This window comes from Xiphias gladius, chromosome 24 (assembly GCF_016859285.1).
Source record: "Xiphias gladius isolate SHS-SW01 ecotype Sanya breed wild chromosome 24, ASM1685928v1, whole genome shotgun sequence".
Classification (NCBI taxonomy): domain Eukaryota; kingdom Metazoa; phylum Chordata; class Actinopteri; order Istiophoriformes; family Xiphiidae; genus Xiphias; species Xiphias gladius.
This window is the reverse complement of record NC_053423.1, coordinates 23,907,655-23,925,532: the sequence shown is the minus strand read 5'-3', so window position 1 is coordinate 23,925,532 and position 17,878 is coordinate 23,907,655. Positions and strand designations below refer to the sequence as shown.

Here is a 17,878-nt window from a genome sequence, read left to right as displayed (position 1 = left end):
TCCATAAAATGTGCCCTTCTCAGTTTGCCTAAGCCAAGGGCGATGTCCTAAAATGAATAAAATGTCAGTAGAGAAAAGCCAAAGATATGTTTGAGGCGTCTCCATTTCATCCTGAGAGCACGGACTGATTTTTTCATGTCTTGCTAGCACTTCTTTAACCAAATAACCAGTGTTAGGGGATAAAAAGAGATTGTTCAAGTTATTTGTTTATCGTAAGGAAAATGAATAAGTCTGTAGGTCGGTCAGATTTTCGAACTCTGAAATATCAGCCTCAAACATTGACCAGGCTGTGGTCGCACATGAGTGTGCAGTGGTGGTTATCCAGAGTCGGGCTACAGCTAACGATCATTTTCATTATCAGTCGATCCGCTGGTTATTTTCTCAATTATTCAGTTGATTCAGAAAATAGAGAAAAAAGCCCATCATAAGTTCCAAGTTCCCAGAAAGACGTTTTCAAATTGGACAAAAAACAAAAAACAAGCAATCAACAGCCCAACACCCAGAGATGTTTAGTAGTTTACCAACGGGGAAGAAGCTGGAGCCGGAGAACATTTGGGATTTGTGCTCGAAAAAGGACTGAAATGATTCATCGATTATCACAATTGTTGCTTTTCTTTCAGCCGTCTCATTGTTTCGGTTTTAGGATGAAGAAGGGGAAAAAAACCCACTAAATATTTGAGTCATTTTTAGTTTTTTTGTTTTTTGTAATTGTTTTTAGAACGTGTATAGTTCCACTGACATTTCTGAGTGGAATTTCTGAAAATAACAATGTATGTGAGACCAAGCCAGGACACGTGGCCTTTTTATGCTGAAGAATTTAAAATGAAAAAAGGACTTTTAGGTGTGAAATGTGTATCGACTGAGCTTTTCCTTTTTATTTCAGTATCAGTATCACAAAGCTTTCACTAATCTGCGGCCACAGTTTTGGAATTTGACTGACAGATTGTCCTCCGTGTGTGTGTGTGTGTGTGTGTGTTTTCAGGAGGGACAAGGGACATCGGTTCAGCTCTCACCAGGATGTGCATGAGGCACCGCAGCATCGAAGCCAAACTCCGCCAGTTCTCAATGTGAGTAGATCCGCGTGTGAACAGGTGTATCATCTCCTCCCTGCTCTCCATGGCAACCCGCTCCTCCTCCTCCTGCATCAGCTTTCCAGCCTCCATCTTGCTCACTCCCTCTTCAGTCTCTGAGCCCATCTTACTAAAAAATAAACATCCCCATCATCGAATCAGTTTCATTATAGTTATTTATTTGTCGTCATTAAGGGTCGAACTCACCCGATGATTGAATCCTTTTAGCGCAGGTTTGTTTTTCTGTTAAAATTCCTGGACCTCTTCATCCTCCTCTTCATGCCCTCTTTCCATTTTCCTCCCGTCCGCCGCCTCCTGAGATGTTTGCATTTATTCTTTCTGTTCATTTGTATTTTTACCTCATTTTCTCGGCCCTTCGCATCTTCCCTTGCTTCCTGCAGCGAAACCTTCCCTCTACCAACCTCCTTTCTGTCCTCATCGTTCTTTTCCTTCTTTGCAAGGGTCTGAAAACGTCACCCTGTGCTCCCCCTATTTCTTTGTCCCCTTTGCCTCATCCCCCCCCGGCTCCTCCAGACCCAACCCCTAACCTCCGTCTCTTCTTGGTCGTCTCTTCCCCGCACGGGTCCATTAACTCTCCCAGTATGGAGGGGAGAGTCGGTCGGACTGAAATGAGAGGATGTGGCCTCCAGCTGAGTTAGTGAACACAGAGAGCCACTTACATGTTCCAGCTATACTGGCTCTCTGCGTTCACAGGCCACGCACGGGAATCGCCTCGGTCACGCGACGCCTCGCATCCATCTATTTTCCGCGGCTAAGCAAAGCATCCCAGATGCCCTTCACCCGAGCCTCGTCTTCCTCGGTGGGATCTGTAGGGTTTCCCAGGCCGCGCGGGATCAATCATCCCTACGTGTTGCCTTCCGGATGTCTGTTCCCCACGGCCAACGCAGTATCAGCCTGATGATGGCAAGACACGGGTGGAGCGTCGGGGATGAAAACAAAATGGTGGGCTCAGCAGTCGGGTGCTATGGTGGCGTCACGGAGCAGAAGACGATGGTCGGACAAAACAAGACATCTGAAGAACGCCTTTTTTTTCCCCACTTCGAGACATTTTATAGACCAAATGATTAAATAATTAATTAATGACGATAATCAGCTCAGACAACCTTGAGAGGGAAACTCACTTTGGCCGCTTCGACATTTTTGGAGCATAAACTGGCCTCCCCACCCTCCTGGGCTTAGCCCCATCTTAGACCCTGACAGGCCAGTACAACGCCCACATCACCCCTGACACAGCACCACCTGTCCTGCCGACGTCCCACTCCAGCTTACCCTCAGTGGGTGGGGGGGGGGCCAGAGATATCACAACAGAGACTCACTCCCGACCGGAACGGGGGGGGGGGGGGTCCACCATTTTCATGCCGTTTGTTTTGACAGTAAGGAACTTACATAGCCATTCACACACACACACACACACACACACACACACACACACACACACACACACACACACACACACACACACACACACACACACACAGCTCTAACTGTGTGTGTGTGTGTGTGTTTCCAGGGTGTTTCTGGACTGTCTGATCAACCCTCTACAGGAGCAGATGGAGGAGTGGAAGCGAGTAGCCAACACTCTGGACAAAGACCACGCCAAGGGTACAAACACACACACACGCACACATGCATGCGCACACACACACACTCGGATTGATCTCACTACAGTTGTGAGGACGCTCGTTGACAGAATGCTTCCACTACCCTTCACCATCACGACGAAATGCCCGGGCGTGTACGTATGTACAGGGGTAAACGTGTCATATATCTGTGTGAGGTCGTGGGTGTTTTCTTGTCTTTGTACACACATCTATTTACCTATTGTCACCGTGCAGGACTGTTTTTGTCATCTCATGAAAAGTCGATGTTTTGGAGATTTGACAGGTACATTTTTAAAAAACGCGGCCGCTACGCTCCTCAGCACAGCTGCACACAGTTTCTCCAGGAACCCTCGGGAGTGTTGTCCCAAGCGTCTCGGAGAACCTGCCACAGGTCCTCCGTGGAGTTAGTCTGTCTCAGTGTCTTCCGTCTCTTCATGTGGTCCCAGACTGACTCCATGATGCTGAGATCAGGTCTCTGTGGGGCCCAGACCACCCGCTGCAGGACTGCTTGTTGTTCTTGTCTCTGAAGACAGTTCCTCATGCGGCAGAGTGAATCTGGGACCGATCAGACGCCTCCCTGATGGATAAGAATCTAAACATCCAAAGGGCCAAAACTTTTGCACAGTACTGTATCTCTAAGTGTGTGTTTAAAAATAGTTCCTTCGCACGCCTCACACCCTGTTGTCATCTCTCTGTATATGTCCCGGTCCCTGTACAGAGTATAAGAAGGCCCGTCAGGAGATCAAGAAGAGATCTTCAGACACCCTGAAGCTGCAGAAGAAGGCAAAGAAAGGTTCGTCACCTCTGGCCTGTTTTTTTTTTTTCACCAATGAAAAATAATTATCAAGTGGTTTCATTGAGGTCTGGTTCCGTAACATAAGAAAACGCTGCTTCAAAGTCCCAGTGACATTGGTAATGACACACTCTCCTGAGAGCGTTGGACTGCTGGAAATACTTTACTACGAGTCAGCTATAATTAAACAATTAGTGGTATTCAAGGGATAATTACATCTGTGGTGTTGTTAAAGGGTGTAACTGTATGAAGAGAATTTAAGATTAATATCATATTCCTTTTTCCTTTTTTGGTTTCCAACTCGCTGCCTGCTCTTCTCACGCTGTCCTGTCATGCTCTGCTCTGCCCAGCTGATGTGTTTGGTAAGTTTACACACCCACCTGCCAGAGATACTGGATTATCTCAGTATAACCAGAGCCACAGAGACTAGGGACAATAGTCGACCGCAAGTCCCGCTGGTTTTGTTTCATCCTACAACTCTGTATCCGTGACGGTCGGCAAACAGTCGCTCCGACACTTTCTGTTTCTCTGAAACCTTCGGTCCTCCGTCAGACATCTGCTTTTTAAATTCAGATCCAGCCCACGTCGGTCGGCTGAAATATGTTCCCACGTTGTTTAGCTGTTTGTGGGACTCACAAAACCGGAAAGCCTGAACACAACAAAGACCAGAGCCACACGGAGAAGCGGTTTCCTCCCGGCTTGTTTTGTAGGACGCGACGCGACACGACGACGTAACGCAGTGTGACACAGTCCGGCCACAACAGCACAGAGCAGCTGGGTGACTTAGTGCAGAAGGCAGCACGCTCACACACTGCACAGCGGTTTGAACTCTTGAAAAAGAGATCCCGATCTCCATGAGGCCACCCGCCTTAATCCATGAGTAGATAAGTAAAGCGAAATAGAGATAACACACCAGAATATGACATGACAGGTTGGATCCTAGCATAATAAAATAACCACATGAACTGTGTAACGTAACATGTGCTTCTGTAATGTAACACACTATTTATCAAGACAATAACCGTCAGATTAATCAATAGTGAAAAATACGCTGAGGTGTTCTGATACCCAAAAAATAATAAGTGCTGTTTCACTAAAGATGCCGTTAGAAAAAATCTAAAAAATATTCCAAAACATTTGTTTCCCAAACGAATGAAAACAAATAATAGTTCAAACATTGACCTGTGTCTCCGTCACATCTGCGAATACTAATCCCCCCATTGAAAAGTGAATTAGTGAAAAACCGAATTAATGATATAGCATAAATTACTATGGCAGAACATAGGACATCTGTCAATTCTGTTTCAGTGAATTGATTTGTCGTCCACAGATATTCAGTTACCGATAATATCAAACAGAGAAGATAAGTAAATCCTGACATCGGGGAGCAGTGAACGTTTCCTTGAGGAATTAATTAAAGGATTAATCCATTATCTTAATGTATTCTATGAATCTGCAAACTAACAAATAGACTGATGTTTGTTTAAGCTGTAGTGAGTCATGACAGGCTTATGTAAGCTGCAGTTATGTTGCTAGGAAGGCTTTGCTCTTCCCGCTGAGCTGCAGAGAACCACAAGTAAAAACAGCAAAACAAGTCTCGGTTCCAGGCTGAATCCCGTACAAAAACGGCCCGTATTATGATTGGATACGAGGGCTTGTTGCCGCTGCTGACGAAGGATTCGATGGCTTCAGGCTTTGAGTTCGGCCTTTAAAGACAAACACAGGACCCAGGACTGACCCCAGAGGAACCTCAGATGTGGTCGAGCCGCTTCAGCCCTCGGGCCCTGCCGGTCTGGAATTGCTGCGCGGAGCAAACTCCCCTCTGCGCTGGTGTGAATGTCAAGAGGGGAAGAAGGAAAAACCGGAGGAGGCAATTGAGTCGGAATAAAAGGAATGCAAGGAGGGCGGGAGGGAGACGCATTTAAAAGGAGGGAAAAACGAAGGGGGAATTGGGATGAGTCTAATGAGAGAGTGATGGACGGATGACGGGAGAAGAAGAGACAGAGACTCCCAGACATGTTCCCTTCGCATCACCCCGGGTGTGATTGAAGGGGCTACGAAGACAGGGAATCTACTTGTACCTGCCCGGTGACCAGTTCCAGTCGACTTTCTGCAGTAATCTGACTCCTCGAACGTCACGCAAAGCCGAGAGTAGGGGGATTGGAGGAAATCTGACAGTCCACGCTAGGTTTCACCCGGTGAAAGCCAGTTTCTTTGATCCTGCGTACGTGCCAATGGGTTTCTGATCGGCTTTTAGCGGGTGAGCATGCGAATGACATAGACAGAGAAATATATCACTGTGAGGACGATGAGTGAGCGTGTTTTATCACTACAGGGTGCGACGGCATTTTATTAAACCCAAATCCAGGATCAACACACGCTTCGTCAAATCTAATCCCAGGTTTTGTTTGTTTTAACTTCATTTATAAAAAATGTCTAAAACTCAAAGGCGTCCGATCCCCTTCTCTCAGCCAAGGAGGCAGAAATAATTTTGAGAGGCAACTTAATTAACTTTCACAACCTTTACCTACAACCTGAAAATGAGATGAGCAGCAGAAGATATGAGGCAATGACTAAATATGTAAATGACACGTTGAAATAACAGCTGCAGGCCTTTATTTGTCACACTACTCGCTTCAAAGATTGATAGTTTAAAACAACAGTGAGCGGCGTCGTCAGCAGCGTTACATAAATACACTGCAACTATGAGCCTTGGCTCTAAAATAAGGTCGGGGTAGGGGGAGGAACGGAATTACCCCCCTGCTGCATGTATACCTGGATTTACAGTATCCAGATTACTCCCGTGCATGTGAACGTACGCACTGAGAAAGAGGAGAGAAAGAAACCAGCAAGAAATGAAACGGACCTAGAGTTGGACAGAGACCGGGAAAGAAGAGGGAGACGCAGAGATAGAGGAAAAGAGAGAGAGAGAGAGAGAGAGAGTATGAGAGCGACCCTCGTCCCTCGTTATCGTGATGCTTGGGTTCGGTGGGAAAACCGGGCCGCCTCTTTCCTCTCTCTCTCACTGGAGCCTCTGCCTGGAAAACCTAGACAGAGCCCGCTCCCGTCCGTCCGCCCGACGAGCCCGGCCCTGGATTTCACCGGGGGGAGCCAAGATCTTCAGCTGCATGGCGTTGAGATTACGAAGCGACCGTCTGTTGGCGGTCGGTAACGAAAGGATCGGCTCGTCCATTGCCAGCTTTTCAAATGTTCAGACAAAGTTTCAGCGTCACCTTGTTTTCACTCTCTTCCGACGTTTTTAACTGTGAGCAAATCCCACAGAAACACCAAAACCAACAGTGTGTTACCCGGTCCCGCAACACTCTGTGACCTCTGACCCCGGCACGTGGCTCTCGGCTCCAAACCCACCGGCTCCTGCCGAAGGTCTTTCAAAAACAGCTCCCGAGTGTAGAGTTTCATTTTTACAGAAACGGCTCAGTAAAGCCGCTGGTTGGGGACTATTTTCAGCGGCGGATTTATCCGCATTCGGCGCATGGTGTGTGTGGGATGGAGCCAAAATAAACTACAGAGTGTGTGTGTGTGTGTGTGTGTGTGTGGTAACGAAGGAACACGCCGCCCGGCGCAGCAGCGTGTCACGGTCGGGAGACGTCGCTAAAGATCCCGTACAGCACATGGGTGGTGATGTCAACAGGTGGAATGAAGTCCGACCTACAGCCGTGACTCCCAGCGTCACACGGCGACGACATTAAAACACTTGATGGGGGTTGAAAGTATCTCGGTGCAGCTACGTGCGTGAGAATGTGGCCGCCCCTCTGATGCTGCGTGTCGTGTCTGTAACCGGGTGCCAGCGCCGGCGTGTTCCCGGTCGGGACGTGCTGGCGGACGGCTGGTTCCTGGGAGAAAACCCCCTTTAAAGTCTTTAATGCGGGTTAATGGTTTGTGGGAGGCTCTAACCATTGTTTTGAAGTGCTCCAGTGTGTGAGAACAGGCTGTTCCCGTCGCTACTGGAGTTCTGTTTAGTGCGAGCAGAGTGATTATACCATTTCACAGCTGGTTAATAATCTGTCTGCGGTTTGGCTCAGGCTACAAGTCTGCCGCCACTTTCTCTCTCTCTCTCACCGTCTGGGGCGGCGATATCGGGAGAAAATTTCCTTTTCCTCCATCCCGCGCAAAGTTTCTAAGCTCGGGTCACGTGGAAGGTCAAGTCTTTCGTCAGTGAAAAAAGATACGAGGACATTTCAGGTTTTGTTATTCTTTTCTTTGCCTCTTTATATATATATATATATATTTTTTTTTAGGGTCTTAGACCTTTTTCCTGGACTTTTTTTAAACAACTAGTCCCTGTTTAGTTCTTTGTGCTTTTTTTTTTTTCCACTTTTCTCTGATGAGCATTAAATTAAGTTCGTATTCTATTGGATACAATGCTGGATGATGAGGCATTTATTTCTGTTTGAAAATGCGTCTGATGCTTCTGAGTGGAGCCGAAATGACTCGTTGATGAATTGATCAGTCGACTGACGGAAAATGAATCGGCAACAGATGTTGTGACTGATTTGAGTCTTTTTGTTTTTCGAGAAAAACTTCTCAAACACTCTCTGATCTCGGGATTTTCTGCTTTTCGTTGTTAAAAGTTACAGTAAACTGAATGTCTTTGGGGTTGGATTCTTCACTTTTCTAAGATATTTTGGACAAAACAGTCAGAGTGAAAACAATCTTCCAGTTTGTCAGTCATGAATAAATAATAATCATTAGTCGCAGCCCTACTTCTGAGCCCTCAACGTGGAATTTGATATTTTTAACCATTTTCCATTAATTCAGTGTCGCGGCACATCAAACGTTGAGCATGTAGTTACAAGTGTGTGTGTGTCTGTGTGTGTGTGTGTCCGTCCAGGCCGTGGAGACCTCCAGCCTCAGCTGGACAGCGCCATGCAGGACGTCAGCGATAAGTACCTGCTGCTGGAGGAGACCGAGAAGCAGGCGGTGAGGAAGGCACTGGTGGAGGAGAGGAGTCGCTTCTGCTGCTTCGTCTCCATGCTGAGGCCTGTTGTGGTCAGTGACGCGTCCTCTATCGGGGGTTTCGGGAGCAGTCGGTGCCAAAAAAAACCCGGCAACCGTCAACAAATGATCTTTTGAGAAAAACTGGTTGTGTAAAGTTTAGTTTCCACATTGATGAAGGTTTGCGGCTGTAGTCAGGTCGAAAATCTTTGAAAACGTCACCTGCTACGTCGCGATCCGCTCCTCCGATGTCCACCTGTATGTTCAGTGTATTTCACACACTCACCCGGAGCCTGTTGATGTTTGTGTGTGCGTCAGGAGGAGGAGATGTCCATGCTGGGGGAGATCACTCACCTCCAGACTCTGACGGACGACCTGAAGGCGCTAACTATGGACCCCCACAAGCTGCCCGCCTCCAGCGAGCAGGTACAGCTGTCTGCCCACGGGCCGGGGTTTTTGTTAATCGGGGATCATTTTCCCTATTTTATTGATGAATCAGTTAATGGTTTTGTCTCTAAATTACCCACAGCCCGTGCAGGTGTATTCAAATTGCTCATTTTATTTCGACCAACAGGCCAAAGCCCAAAGATGTTCAGTTTATGACAAACACGGATCTGAGAAGCTGGAAACGGCAATTGTTCAGCAGTTTTCTTGAAAAGCGAATCAACCGATCAGTTAATCGACTAATCATTGCAGCCCTGTTGTTAGGTTTAAGTAAAGGGACTGTGGGGAGGCTTCCTGGAGCCACCTGCGCCCTCATGAAGGAACCACATTTCCCAGAGTTCCTAACAGTAGGTTACAGGTTGTGGGCGCCGGGGTGAAAGCTTCACCTTCAGGCTTAGCTCTCGTCCCGTCCGACACCAGTCCGCCCGTTGACCTCGCAGTCCACGCACAAGTGTTACTCCTGCTAACAAGTGACGGTCTGTTTTCTCCCTGTAGAAGTGCTTGAATGCAGACTTTCTGAAGAGCTCTCTCGGATTCTTTCTCTCCAGGTCATCGTAGACCTGAAGGGCTCAGAGTGCACCTGGTCCTACCAAACTCCGCCCTCGTCGCCGAGCACCACCGTGTCCAGGAAGTCCAGCATGTGCAGGTTGGTTATCCTGCCTGCACCATACCGCCTCCCAGTGGCCCAGCGCTGGAACTGCAGCTTTTAATGAGACATGAGCAAATCACCGAGGGCCTCATCCGTGATTAGTGTTGGTCTGAGAGGCCGGAATCGTCGTCGTCTTCTGTTGTATCAATATTGATAATTCCCTCTACTAGTTGTGGAGGGAAGAGGCGCAGACGCGTTCATTTTTCGCTTTTATGCGTTAGGACTGTTGTGTCCTCATCAGGAATATTCTGGAAGTCCCTGGAATTTCATGGTAGAGGGTCAGCGAGTTGACCCGGTCCCCAACAACTAGTCCCGTAAAGCCCACGGCGGCCGCGGCGCACATCTGCTCAGGTTTCAGACCTTCCTCTGATGTTCAGGCAGGAGAGGCACGGTCGCAGAATCCCGCGTTCTTTCCATCTGTGACGACTAGTGAGCCATAATATCATATCAAACCATCGCTGTGGTCTGAGGGGTTGTCATAACCCGGACTATTTCTTTGTTTGTAGCTTTAAAGGTGCTGATGGTTGGATTTTGTTACCTTTAGACGGAGCCGGGCTGGAGCTCCTTTCCCCCGATTCCAGTCTTTATGCTAAGCTAAGCTAAGCCTTTAAGTCACCGGACGAACGTGACAAGACATGGGTGGTACCCATCGTCTCATCTAACCCTTAGCGAGAAAGCAAAGAAGCATATTTCCGTAAACGTCCTTTCGTGTAGCGTGTTTTTCAGGTACTGTTCAAACTGAAGTGCGTTACGAGTGTTTGTCATTTCACGTCGCAGCAGCTGTTGAAATGTTTCCCTCCGTCTAACACCTCGTCCCTCCTGTGTCCGTCCCTCAGCAGCCTGAACAGCGTGAACAGCAGCGACTCTCGCTCCAGCGGCTCACACTGCCACTCCCCCACCTCCCATTTCCGCTACCGTGCCTCCTCCTCTTCCTCCTCCTCAGTGCTCCCCCAGCAGACGCCGGCCCGCCTCTCTTCGGTCTCCTCCCACGACTCCGGCTTCATCTCCCAGGACGCCTTCCAGTCCAAATCCCCTTCACCCATGCCTCCGGAGACCTCGCAGGTAAGAGGCATGTGCAGAGTCGGGCCCTTGTGGACTCCCACGATACAGTTTTATTATTTCCTTAGACACCCAGAAACCAATCGATTGATCAATTGACAGAAATCTTAACCACAATTTTGATAACTGAATCGTTTTTTAAAGCAAAACAGGTGCCAGTGTTTCAAATGTGATCATTTGCCGGTTTTATATTGTAATAAACTACATAATAATAATGAGTTTTTTGAATGTTATTATGTTGTTTTTCCATTATTTGCTGACATTTTCTAAACTGAACAATCAATAGAGAAAAAATTGTCAGATGTACTGATAATGAAAATAATGCTTGGCTGCAGATTTACAGATTTGTTCCCTTTTTTTTCTTTTCCCTGGATGTAAAGTAATTAAATAAAACACTTTACAACAAACGGGCTCAATATAAACTAAACCAGTTGAGATCTTAAAACCCGATTTTGACACAGAGTCCCTCTACTCTAAACGACCAGGGCCACAAGATGGAGGATGCAGGACCCGACATGGTCGATGTTCTGGAAATTTCTGACAAATCTGTGATTAACCAAATGATGTAGACGCAAATAATGTGGAGTAAGTCTGGCTTTGGGGCCCCTGGGGTCTGGGCCCTCTGGGCAGCTGCCCGCTGACTGAGACAAGTGGAGATATGTGGGGAAAAAAGTCCGATAAGATTGTGAAAATGCACAAACACACACACACACACAGAGGTCGGAGGATCCTCCCAGGTTGCTAGGATACCGTGTGTTCATTAGCTTGAAGCTGGAGCTCATCTGTGTGTGTGTGTGTGTGTCTGCGTGTGCTGAGTCACCCCAGCTGCCACAGGGTCTCATGCAGCCATACTCCCTTAAGCTCTGCAGGGTTTCCTAAGCTGTGGTCCACGGGCAGAGTGGGGACACAGAAGAAGAAACACGGGGACCCCCCACATAGGGCTGCAACCCATGATTATTTTCGTGCTTATTAATCGGTCAATTTTTATGATTGTTTCTTCTCTAAAATGTCAAAAAAAACCCAAAAATGTCCGACAGTTTCCCAGAGTGCTGGTCGGCGTCTTCAGCTGTGCGACCACCAGACCACCAGGTTTAATGCACAGCGACAGGAATCAATGAAAAGCAGGAAGTCTTCACATTTGAGAACATGAATAAATTGTATTTACGAAGCAGCTTTCATACACAAAACGTTGCAGAAAGTGACACACACACACAGTTGTGAGGACCCTCACTGACACAAAGGAGTGGGTTGAGAATGACTCTTCTAAATCTAAATCACCGCTTCAGCATTGGGTTTCACTTCTTTCTTTTCTTATGACGCTTTGTGGAAGACAAAGCACGACGTGACTGACTGTTTTGAAACCGACTAGATCTCCAGTGTATTTAGGATTACTGGCTAACTTCATCATTAGTCGTATATCACAGCCTCTAGCTCCTCGTTCCAGCTGCTGAACCCGCTTCTGCTTCCTGCAACGCTTCGTCCTTGCGCCGCAGCAGCTGCTTGTTTGCGATTCACGCTAATTCTGCTGCTTGGCAGTGGCTGCGCTGGACTGACTTACACCAGCTTTGTGTTTTCAGTGCTAACCTCTGTCACTCCTCCTCTGCTCTTTGTGTTTCGTGTCCGTTTCTCTGTGTTTCTGTTTTGTTCTGCTCTCTTGGCTTCTGTCTGTGCATCGTGCAAACTGCTGACTGTGCACGTGTGTGTGTGTGTGTGTGTGTGTGTGTGTGTGTGTGCGTGTGCGTGTGCATGGCTCTGCTGCAGTCGTGTGTCTCTCCTTTACACTCTCAGTCTGTCAATGGGGAGCCTTCCTCTTCCTCCTCTTCCTCACCCTCACACCCTGAGCCCAGCTCTGCGATACAACAGGTGAACATCCACATGTGGAAAAACACACACATTCACAGCTGTGAGGTTTTTTTCTGTTTTGTTTTGGTAAATCATGCCATTGTCACTTTTTTAACCCTTATCCTTTTTTGTCATCTTGTGTTTGAAGGTGCTACATTGGGGCTTCCGAAACCCTGTATAATCCCTTAGAAAAAAACCTAATTACGTTAAGTGTTAAACATTCGCGAGTAACTAAATAATTAAAACTCAGATCTGTAACCATCTGGTCAACAACCAGCTACAGCTACAGCCTGACAATGAGATGTGCAGCACAAGATAGAAATTGGTTATCAAATGTCACAAATGACAGATCGGAATAACAGGGAAACCCTCCGTAGTTTCACCAGCTGCTTCCTAGAAAGACTGGGGATTTTGATGCAGAGCTATTAAGTTTTTCCCGTGGAACGGCGCAGTCGCGCTGTGACAGAGGGATGTTTTTTCCCCCCAGAGTACAGACACTTGAACCAGACAACCTAAAGTTTGGCTTTCACCGTTAGAGTTGACATAAGTTACAGCTGATGTGATCTGCCAACACTGATGCTGGTCACGAGAATAGATTAAAGGTTCGATTGAAAAAATGTTTGCTTCTCTTTGAGTGTTTCTCCCCCGACCGGGATCACGGCTTAGGTTGTGATTAGCAGTCACGGAGGTAACGGCTGGAGGTTAGCGTCAGGCTGTGAAGCGTCTCAGAAAATGAATGGTCGGGCTAAGGGAGCCTGTTGGGCTCAGGTCAAGGGGAGAGGAAGCACAAATGGATGGGGAAACACCCTCGGACACAAAGCTAGAGATGAAAAAGCTTTTTTTCCCCCAGATGCTTAAGACTAAAGACTCCTCGTGCAGAATGTAGCACCTTTGACTCCTGCATTATGTTTTCACATCTCGTCAACAGTCATAACCTTCATCTTTAATTTTTGAATTGTTTTTCTGCCTCTCCCTCATCCACTCACCTTCAGTTCTCAAATGGTTTTGACCATCACGCTGCCCTCTGTCCGCATGGAGCGGTACTGCAGGCCCGGGACACCCACCTCCACCCTCCATACTTCACCTACTCCTCCACCAGCACCACCATCACTTCTCCCATCTCCTCGCCCTCCTATTCGCCCGTTTCTCCCCCATGGCCATGGTCTCGTTCAGGCTCCGGCCAATCAGGAGAGCTCCCGCCGCTCAGCCCCTCGGGGCTCGGAATGATCCCGTCGTCCAGAATCCCATCCTGGAAGGTTTGATCCTCATTCTCCCCGATGTCATCCTCCCTTTTCCTTCACTTCATCCTTCTTTCATCTTTTTCCCCCCTCTCTTTTGATTTAGCTTTGTTTCTCATGCTTCTTCATCTTACTCTGGCAGCGTCTCTCTCTCTCTCTCCTTTTGAATTTTGTTTTCTTTCTTTGCTCAGTTTGAAAACAAACACTACGAGGATAAATTTAATCGGTCCACTGTTTCGCTTCATCTCACTTCCACATCACCCTGTCAGCTTCGTAATAGCAAGCAGACGTTAAAGTAACACCGACGGCACCTGTGGACCCTTTACGGAAATCTTTGCTTCTCCCTCAACCAGCTCTCTTCTATAACAACATCGGTCTTAATTTTTTCATTTATTTCTGTTATGTTTGTGAGTTTTAATTGGACGGTACCAAATACTAAAAACAAACTTAGGTAATCCCGTACCAATTTGGGATACATACTTGTCATTAGTTTCAAAATTTGATAAAATAAATTATTAATCAAATCATTTTCAAAAAACAATCAATAAACTGATCAATAGTGAAAAGTTTTTCACAACTACCTTTATTTTAAAGTGTGTAGCTGTCATGTTGTTTCAGTCTATAAAATGTAAAAATAAATAACCAATTCCCATCAAATATTACGAAACACAAGCTGCCCAAAATGTAGTCGTGACCAACAGTTGAAAAAGATCGAAGTTATTCAATTTAAAGGGAGATGTAACTGAAAAAAGTCGCTCTGGCTCATGTCTTTCTGTGTAGGACTGGGCCAAACCAGGCCCATATGACCAGCCAATGGTCAACACCCTGAAGAGGAGCAAGGAGAGGAGAGATACTACAGATCCCAGCAGCCACCAGAGCGCCGATGTCACTACACCGGGGGAGGAGCCACAAGGAGTTAAAGGAGGCCACTCTGTGATGTCGCCCAAGGTCAGATGGTGTTTTAAAAAAAAAAAAAGATAACGTGGTTCATTTCAGTGCAAACTGACCAATCACAAGCCCAACCAGTCTTGTAAACAGAGGTCATGTGACGCACTGGCAGCTTTTTGATTCAACAGAGCTTTGGTAATACGTTAACTCTGACCGAGATTCAAGACAAATTCAAATAGATAGCTGAGTGACATGTCAGGCATCTTGGTGCTGTCAAAGCAGTAAATTGTGGACTAACCAAACAACCCAAATTAATAATGTCTCTGCGTCTGTGTGTGCTGACTCTGGCAGGAGGACAGGGAGGCCCACGAGGAGCTGGCCAGAGCGCTGGCCCGAGGCCTCCAGCTGGACATCCACGGCTCCAGCAGAGACTCGCTGCAGGGCTCCAGTGGCTACAGCAGCCAGACCAACACCCCCTGTTGCTCAGAGGACACCATCCCCTCACAAGGTACACACACACACACACACATTCATCATTTTTTAAATTTAGTATAACACAAAGTGATTCTTTTTATTTGAATACTTTTATGTTTTAATTGATTGGCAGGTAGCCGTAGCTAGTTCAAGTTGGCAGTGAAGGATTTGTTGCTGTTGCTAGGCAACTGGATAATTTGGCTGCCTGTCACTTGTCCACCAGTTAGCGCTAACAATCAACGAATATGAACCATTTACCGCGACTGACCTCTAGAGGTGTGGTGCAGACAAAAACGGACACCAGGCAATTGTCTATAAAGACAAGGGAAAAGCGCGAGCGGGTGCAGACTTACTCCAGGTTGGCACAGATTGGAAATGTTTCAGTTTGAGCGAAAAATGTGTGTTTATCCAGGGACTGGAGGACAGTAACAAAGAAAACCGAGTACAACCGGTACATTGGGGCACATGTTCTGGGATAAATTAACAAATGATCGCAAATATTGCGAGAAAAATATTCACTCAAATTCCTCCTCCTTTCTTCTTCACAAACTTAAAAATGGGGGCGTTGTCCACTGTGAAAACCAGGTCCAATACCCTCTCACACTACGTCTTCACAGGACGCATGGTGGGAGCAGTACGTTAGCAGAGCAGCAGCAGCATGCGTGCAGGCATACTACTGAGTCAGGTCACCTGTGTTTGGGTAGATCCCAGAGCCAAACACACTAGTTGCGCATGAAAAAGGGGAAAACGATAAATTTCAACTGTAAAAACAGGCTTTGGGTTGTGAGGCACTACGCAGTCTGTGTAGACAGCTGTATTTAAAATAGAAGGGTACATGTTCAAAACACGGCTCAAACACCTGCTGCGTCTATAGACGCCATTAGATGTGTTGTTGTACCGAACATGAGAATAATCGAGAGTACTGTAACTCAACTGTTGTCTGTTCCCTATAGTATCAGACTGTGACTACTACACTGTTGGGGTGGACCCGGAAGGCGAGCAGCAGTCGTCAGACTTCGATAAATCCTCCACCATCCCCAGAAACAGTGACATCAGTCAGTCCTACCGCCGCATGTTTCAGTCCAAGCGCCCTGCTTCCACTGCTGGCCTGCCCTCCAACCCCTCCGCTGTAATCACCCCCGGAGTTGCCACCATCCGACGGACACCGTCCTCCAAACCTAACCTGCGGCGACCCTCCGGGGGCCTCAGCCTAGGCCCCATCCCCATCAAGCCCCCCATGATTCCAGTCAAGACCCCCACTGTGCCTGAACATCCTGGTTTCCCCAGCAGAGCAGTGTCGGAGGACGGCAACACACCACGGACCCCACTCAGCCCCTCGACCATCCCTTTGTCACCATGTAGCGGTGGGCCGTTGTCACCGTTGTCACCAAAGACCCGTCCCTGTGACACCCAGCGCCTGTGCAAGGGGTCCGATCCTCCAACACCACCGCCGCAGCCCGGTGGGCGGGTGTCAGAGTGGGAGCGCCGGCCTCTCCCAGAGCTCCTGGAGGAGACAGAGTATGGCGAGGTGGAGGACTTTCTGGTGGCTATCCGACGAGGCGTCAAGCTCAAGAAGACGACGACTAACGACCGATCAGCGCCCAATATTCACTGAGAGGAGGGTTGGTTTGACCTGAGCCATTTTGCGTCCCTGGATGAATTTCAGTAAATATACTCTTGAAGGGGCACAAAATGGTTCCTGCTAAGTACGTGCCAATGGGAACTATGGCATCAAATGAATGCCAAGAATAAGAGGAAGTTGCCCGGAGACTGTGATCAAGAATTGGTTTGGAAAAGTCCCCAAAAATTGTTGAGGGGATATTTCATTTTGGTGTCACGAGTTAATTTCAGCAATGTTAAATTTTGATTTAAAAAGGTAACAACTCTGCACCTTCACTGTTTGGCCAAAGAGTAATTATTAATTAAATGATGGGTGTTTCATTTCTGAAACAAACAAAACTGCCTATAGGAACCGATGTAGCTCACAGAGTTTACATATGCAAATGCCTTCTCTTAAGTGATTCAAACTTCTGTGTGTAAAAGCTAGAACTTTGTTTAAAAATAACAAATCTGAACCAAAATGAAATATCCATCCAGAATATAAACCTTTTGTTAAGTATCAGTCAGAAAGTGGATTTGTTCAGGCCAAGAATTTCTCCACCGTGCCAAATTTTGTTGCTTGGGAAATAAAAAAAAATAAATAAAAAAAAACTACCTGAAGCACTTCTCCCTATAAAAAGAAACCCACAGCCTCTTGGAAGTTAAAAACTATCAGTATTGCACTTGAATAATCCAAGTTAAGTTCCCCTCAGAGGTTGTGACTGGGAACACCGACGCTGATCCATGATCATTTCCTCGGGGCAACTTCGGTATTAGATGCGAAACGAGAGCGAGAGAGAGAGAGAGAGAGAGAGAGTTGCCCGAGGTCATTCTTGTAGCAGAACCGACTACAACGAATCTAAACGTTAATGCGAGTAGTAAGGGGAAGAAGTGATGATAGATGAAGTAGAGAACAATTCTCCAAGAGATAAACATGAGCCAGAAGGAGTGACGGAGTATTTTCAAAAGATCAAATCATTATTTGTATGTACATATTTATATTTTGATGTGTTTGTACGTTCGGTTTGTCATGTGCTCCCTTTACATCCCCGTAGTCTCCCCATTTCCACTAAAGGTGCCAAAAGCCCGTGTGCTGAATTTAACTTAAATATCCTCTATTTAATTTTAAGTATGCTGGATTTTTTGGGGTTTTTTTCTGTAAAAACGTAGATAGGGTGTTTGATAGAGAATAAAGACAGCCTGAAAGAACAACTGAGCTTCTACAGAACTGAAAGAGTATTTGT

The 17,878-nt window shown here is 46.9% G+C and overlaps 1 protein-coding gene across 5 annotated transcripts in view; it reads left to right on the top strand.

Annotated features, from left to right (window-relative positions):
- The window catches only part of LOC120786187 (protein MTSS 1-like), a 57,346-nt gene extending 39,907 nt beyond the window's left edge, over positions 1-17,439 (top strand). For 3 of the 5 annotated variants that reach the window (XM_040121421.1, XM_040121425.1, XM_040121426.1), the window contains 12 exons: positions 983-1,067; positions 2,602-2,693; positions 3,411-3,485; positions 3,836-3,847; positions 8,338-8,495; positions 8,760-8,867; positions 9,434-9,531; positions 10,371-10,596; positions 13,428-13,691; positions 14,454-14,621; positions 14,913-15,069; positions 15,989-17,439. In XM_040121421.1, the coding sequence (XP_039977355.1) occupies positions 983-1,067; positions 2,602-2,693; positions 3,411-3,485; positions 3,836-3,847; positions 8,338-8,495; positions 8,760-8,867; positions 9,434-9,531; positions 10,371-10,596; positions 13,428-13,691; positions 14,454-14,621; positions 14,913-15,069; positions 15,989-16,650 (2,105 nt within the window). In that variant the 3' untranslated portion in view covers positions 16,651-17,439. The remainder of the gene's footprint in view (positions 1-982; positions 1,068-2,601; positions 2,694-3,410; positions 3,486-3,835; positions 3,848-8,337; positions 8,496-8,759; positions 8,868-9,433; positions 9,532-10,370; positions 10,597-13,427; positions 13,692-14,453; positions 14,622-14,912; positions 15,070-15,988) is intronic. The other 2 variants (XM_040121424.1, XM_040121423.1) reach the window with 2 other exon arrangements.
- Positions 17,440-17,878: the final 439 nt, after the last annotated feature.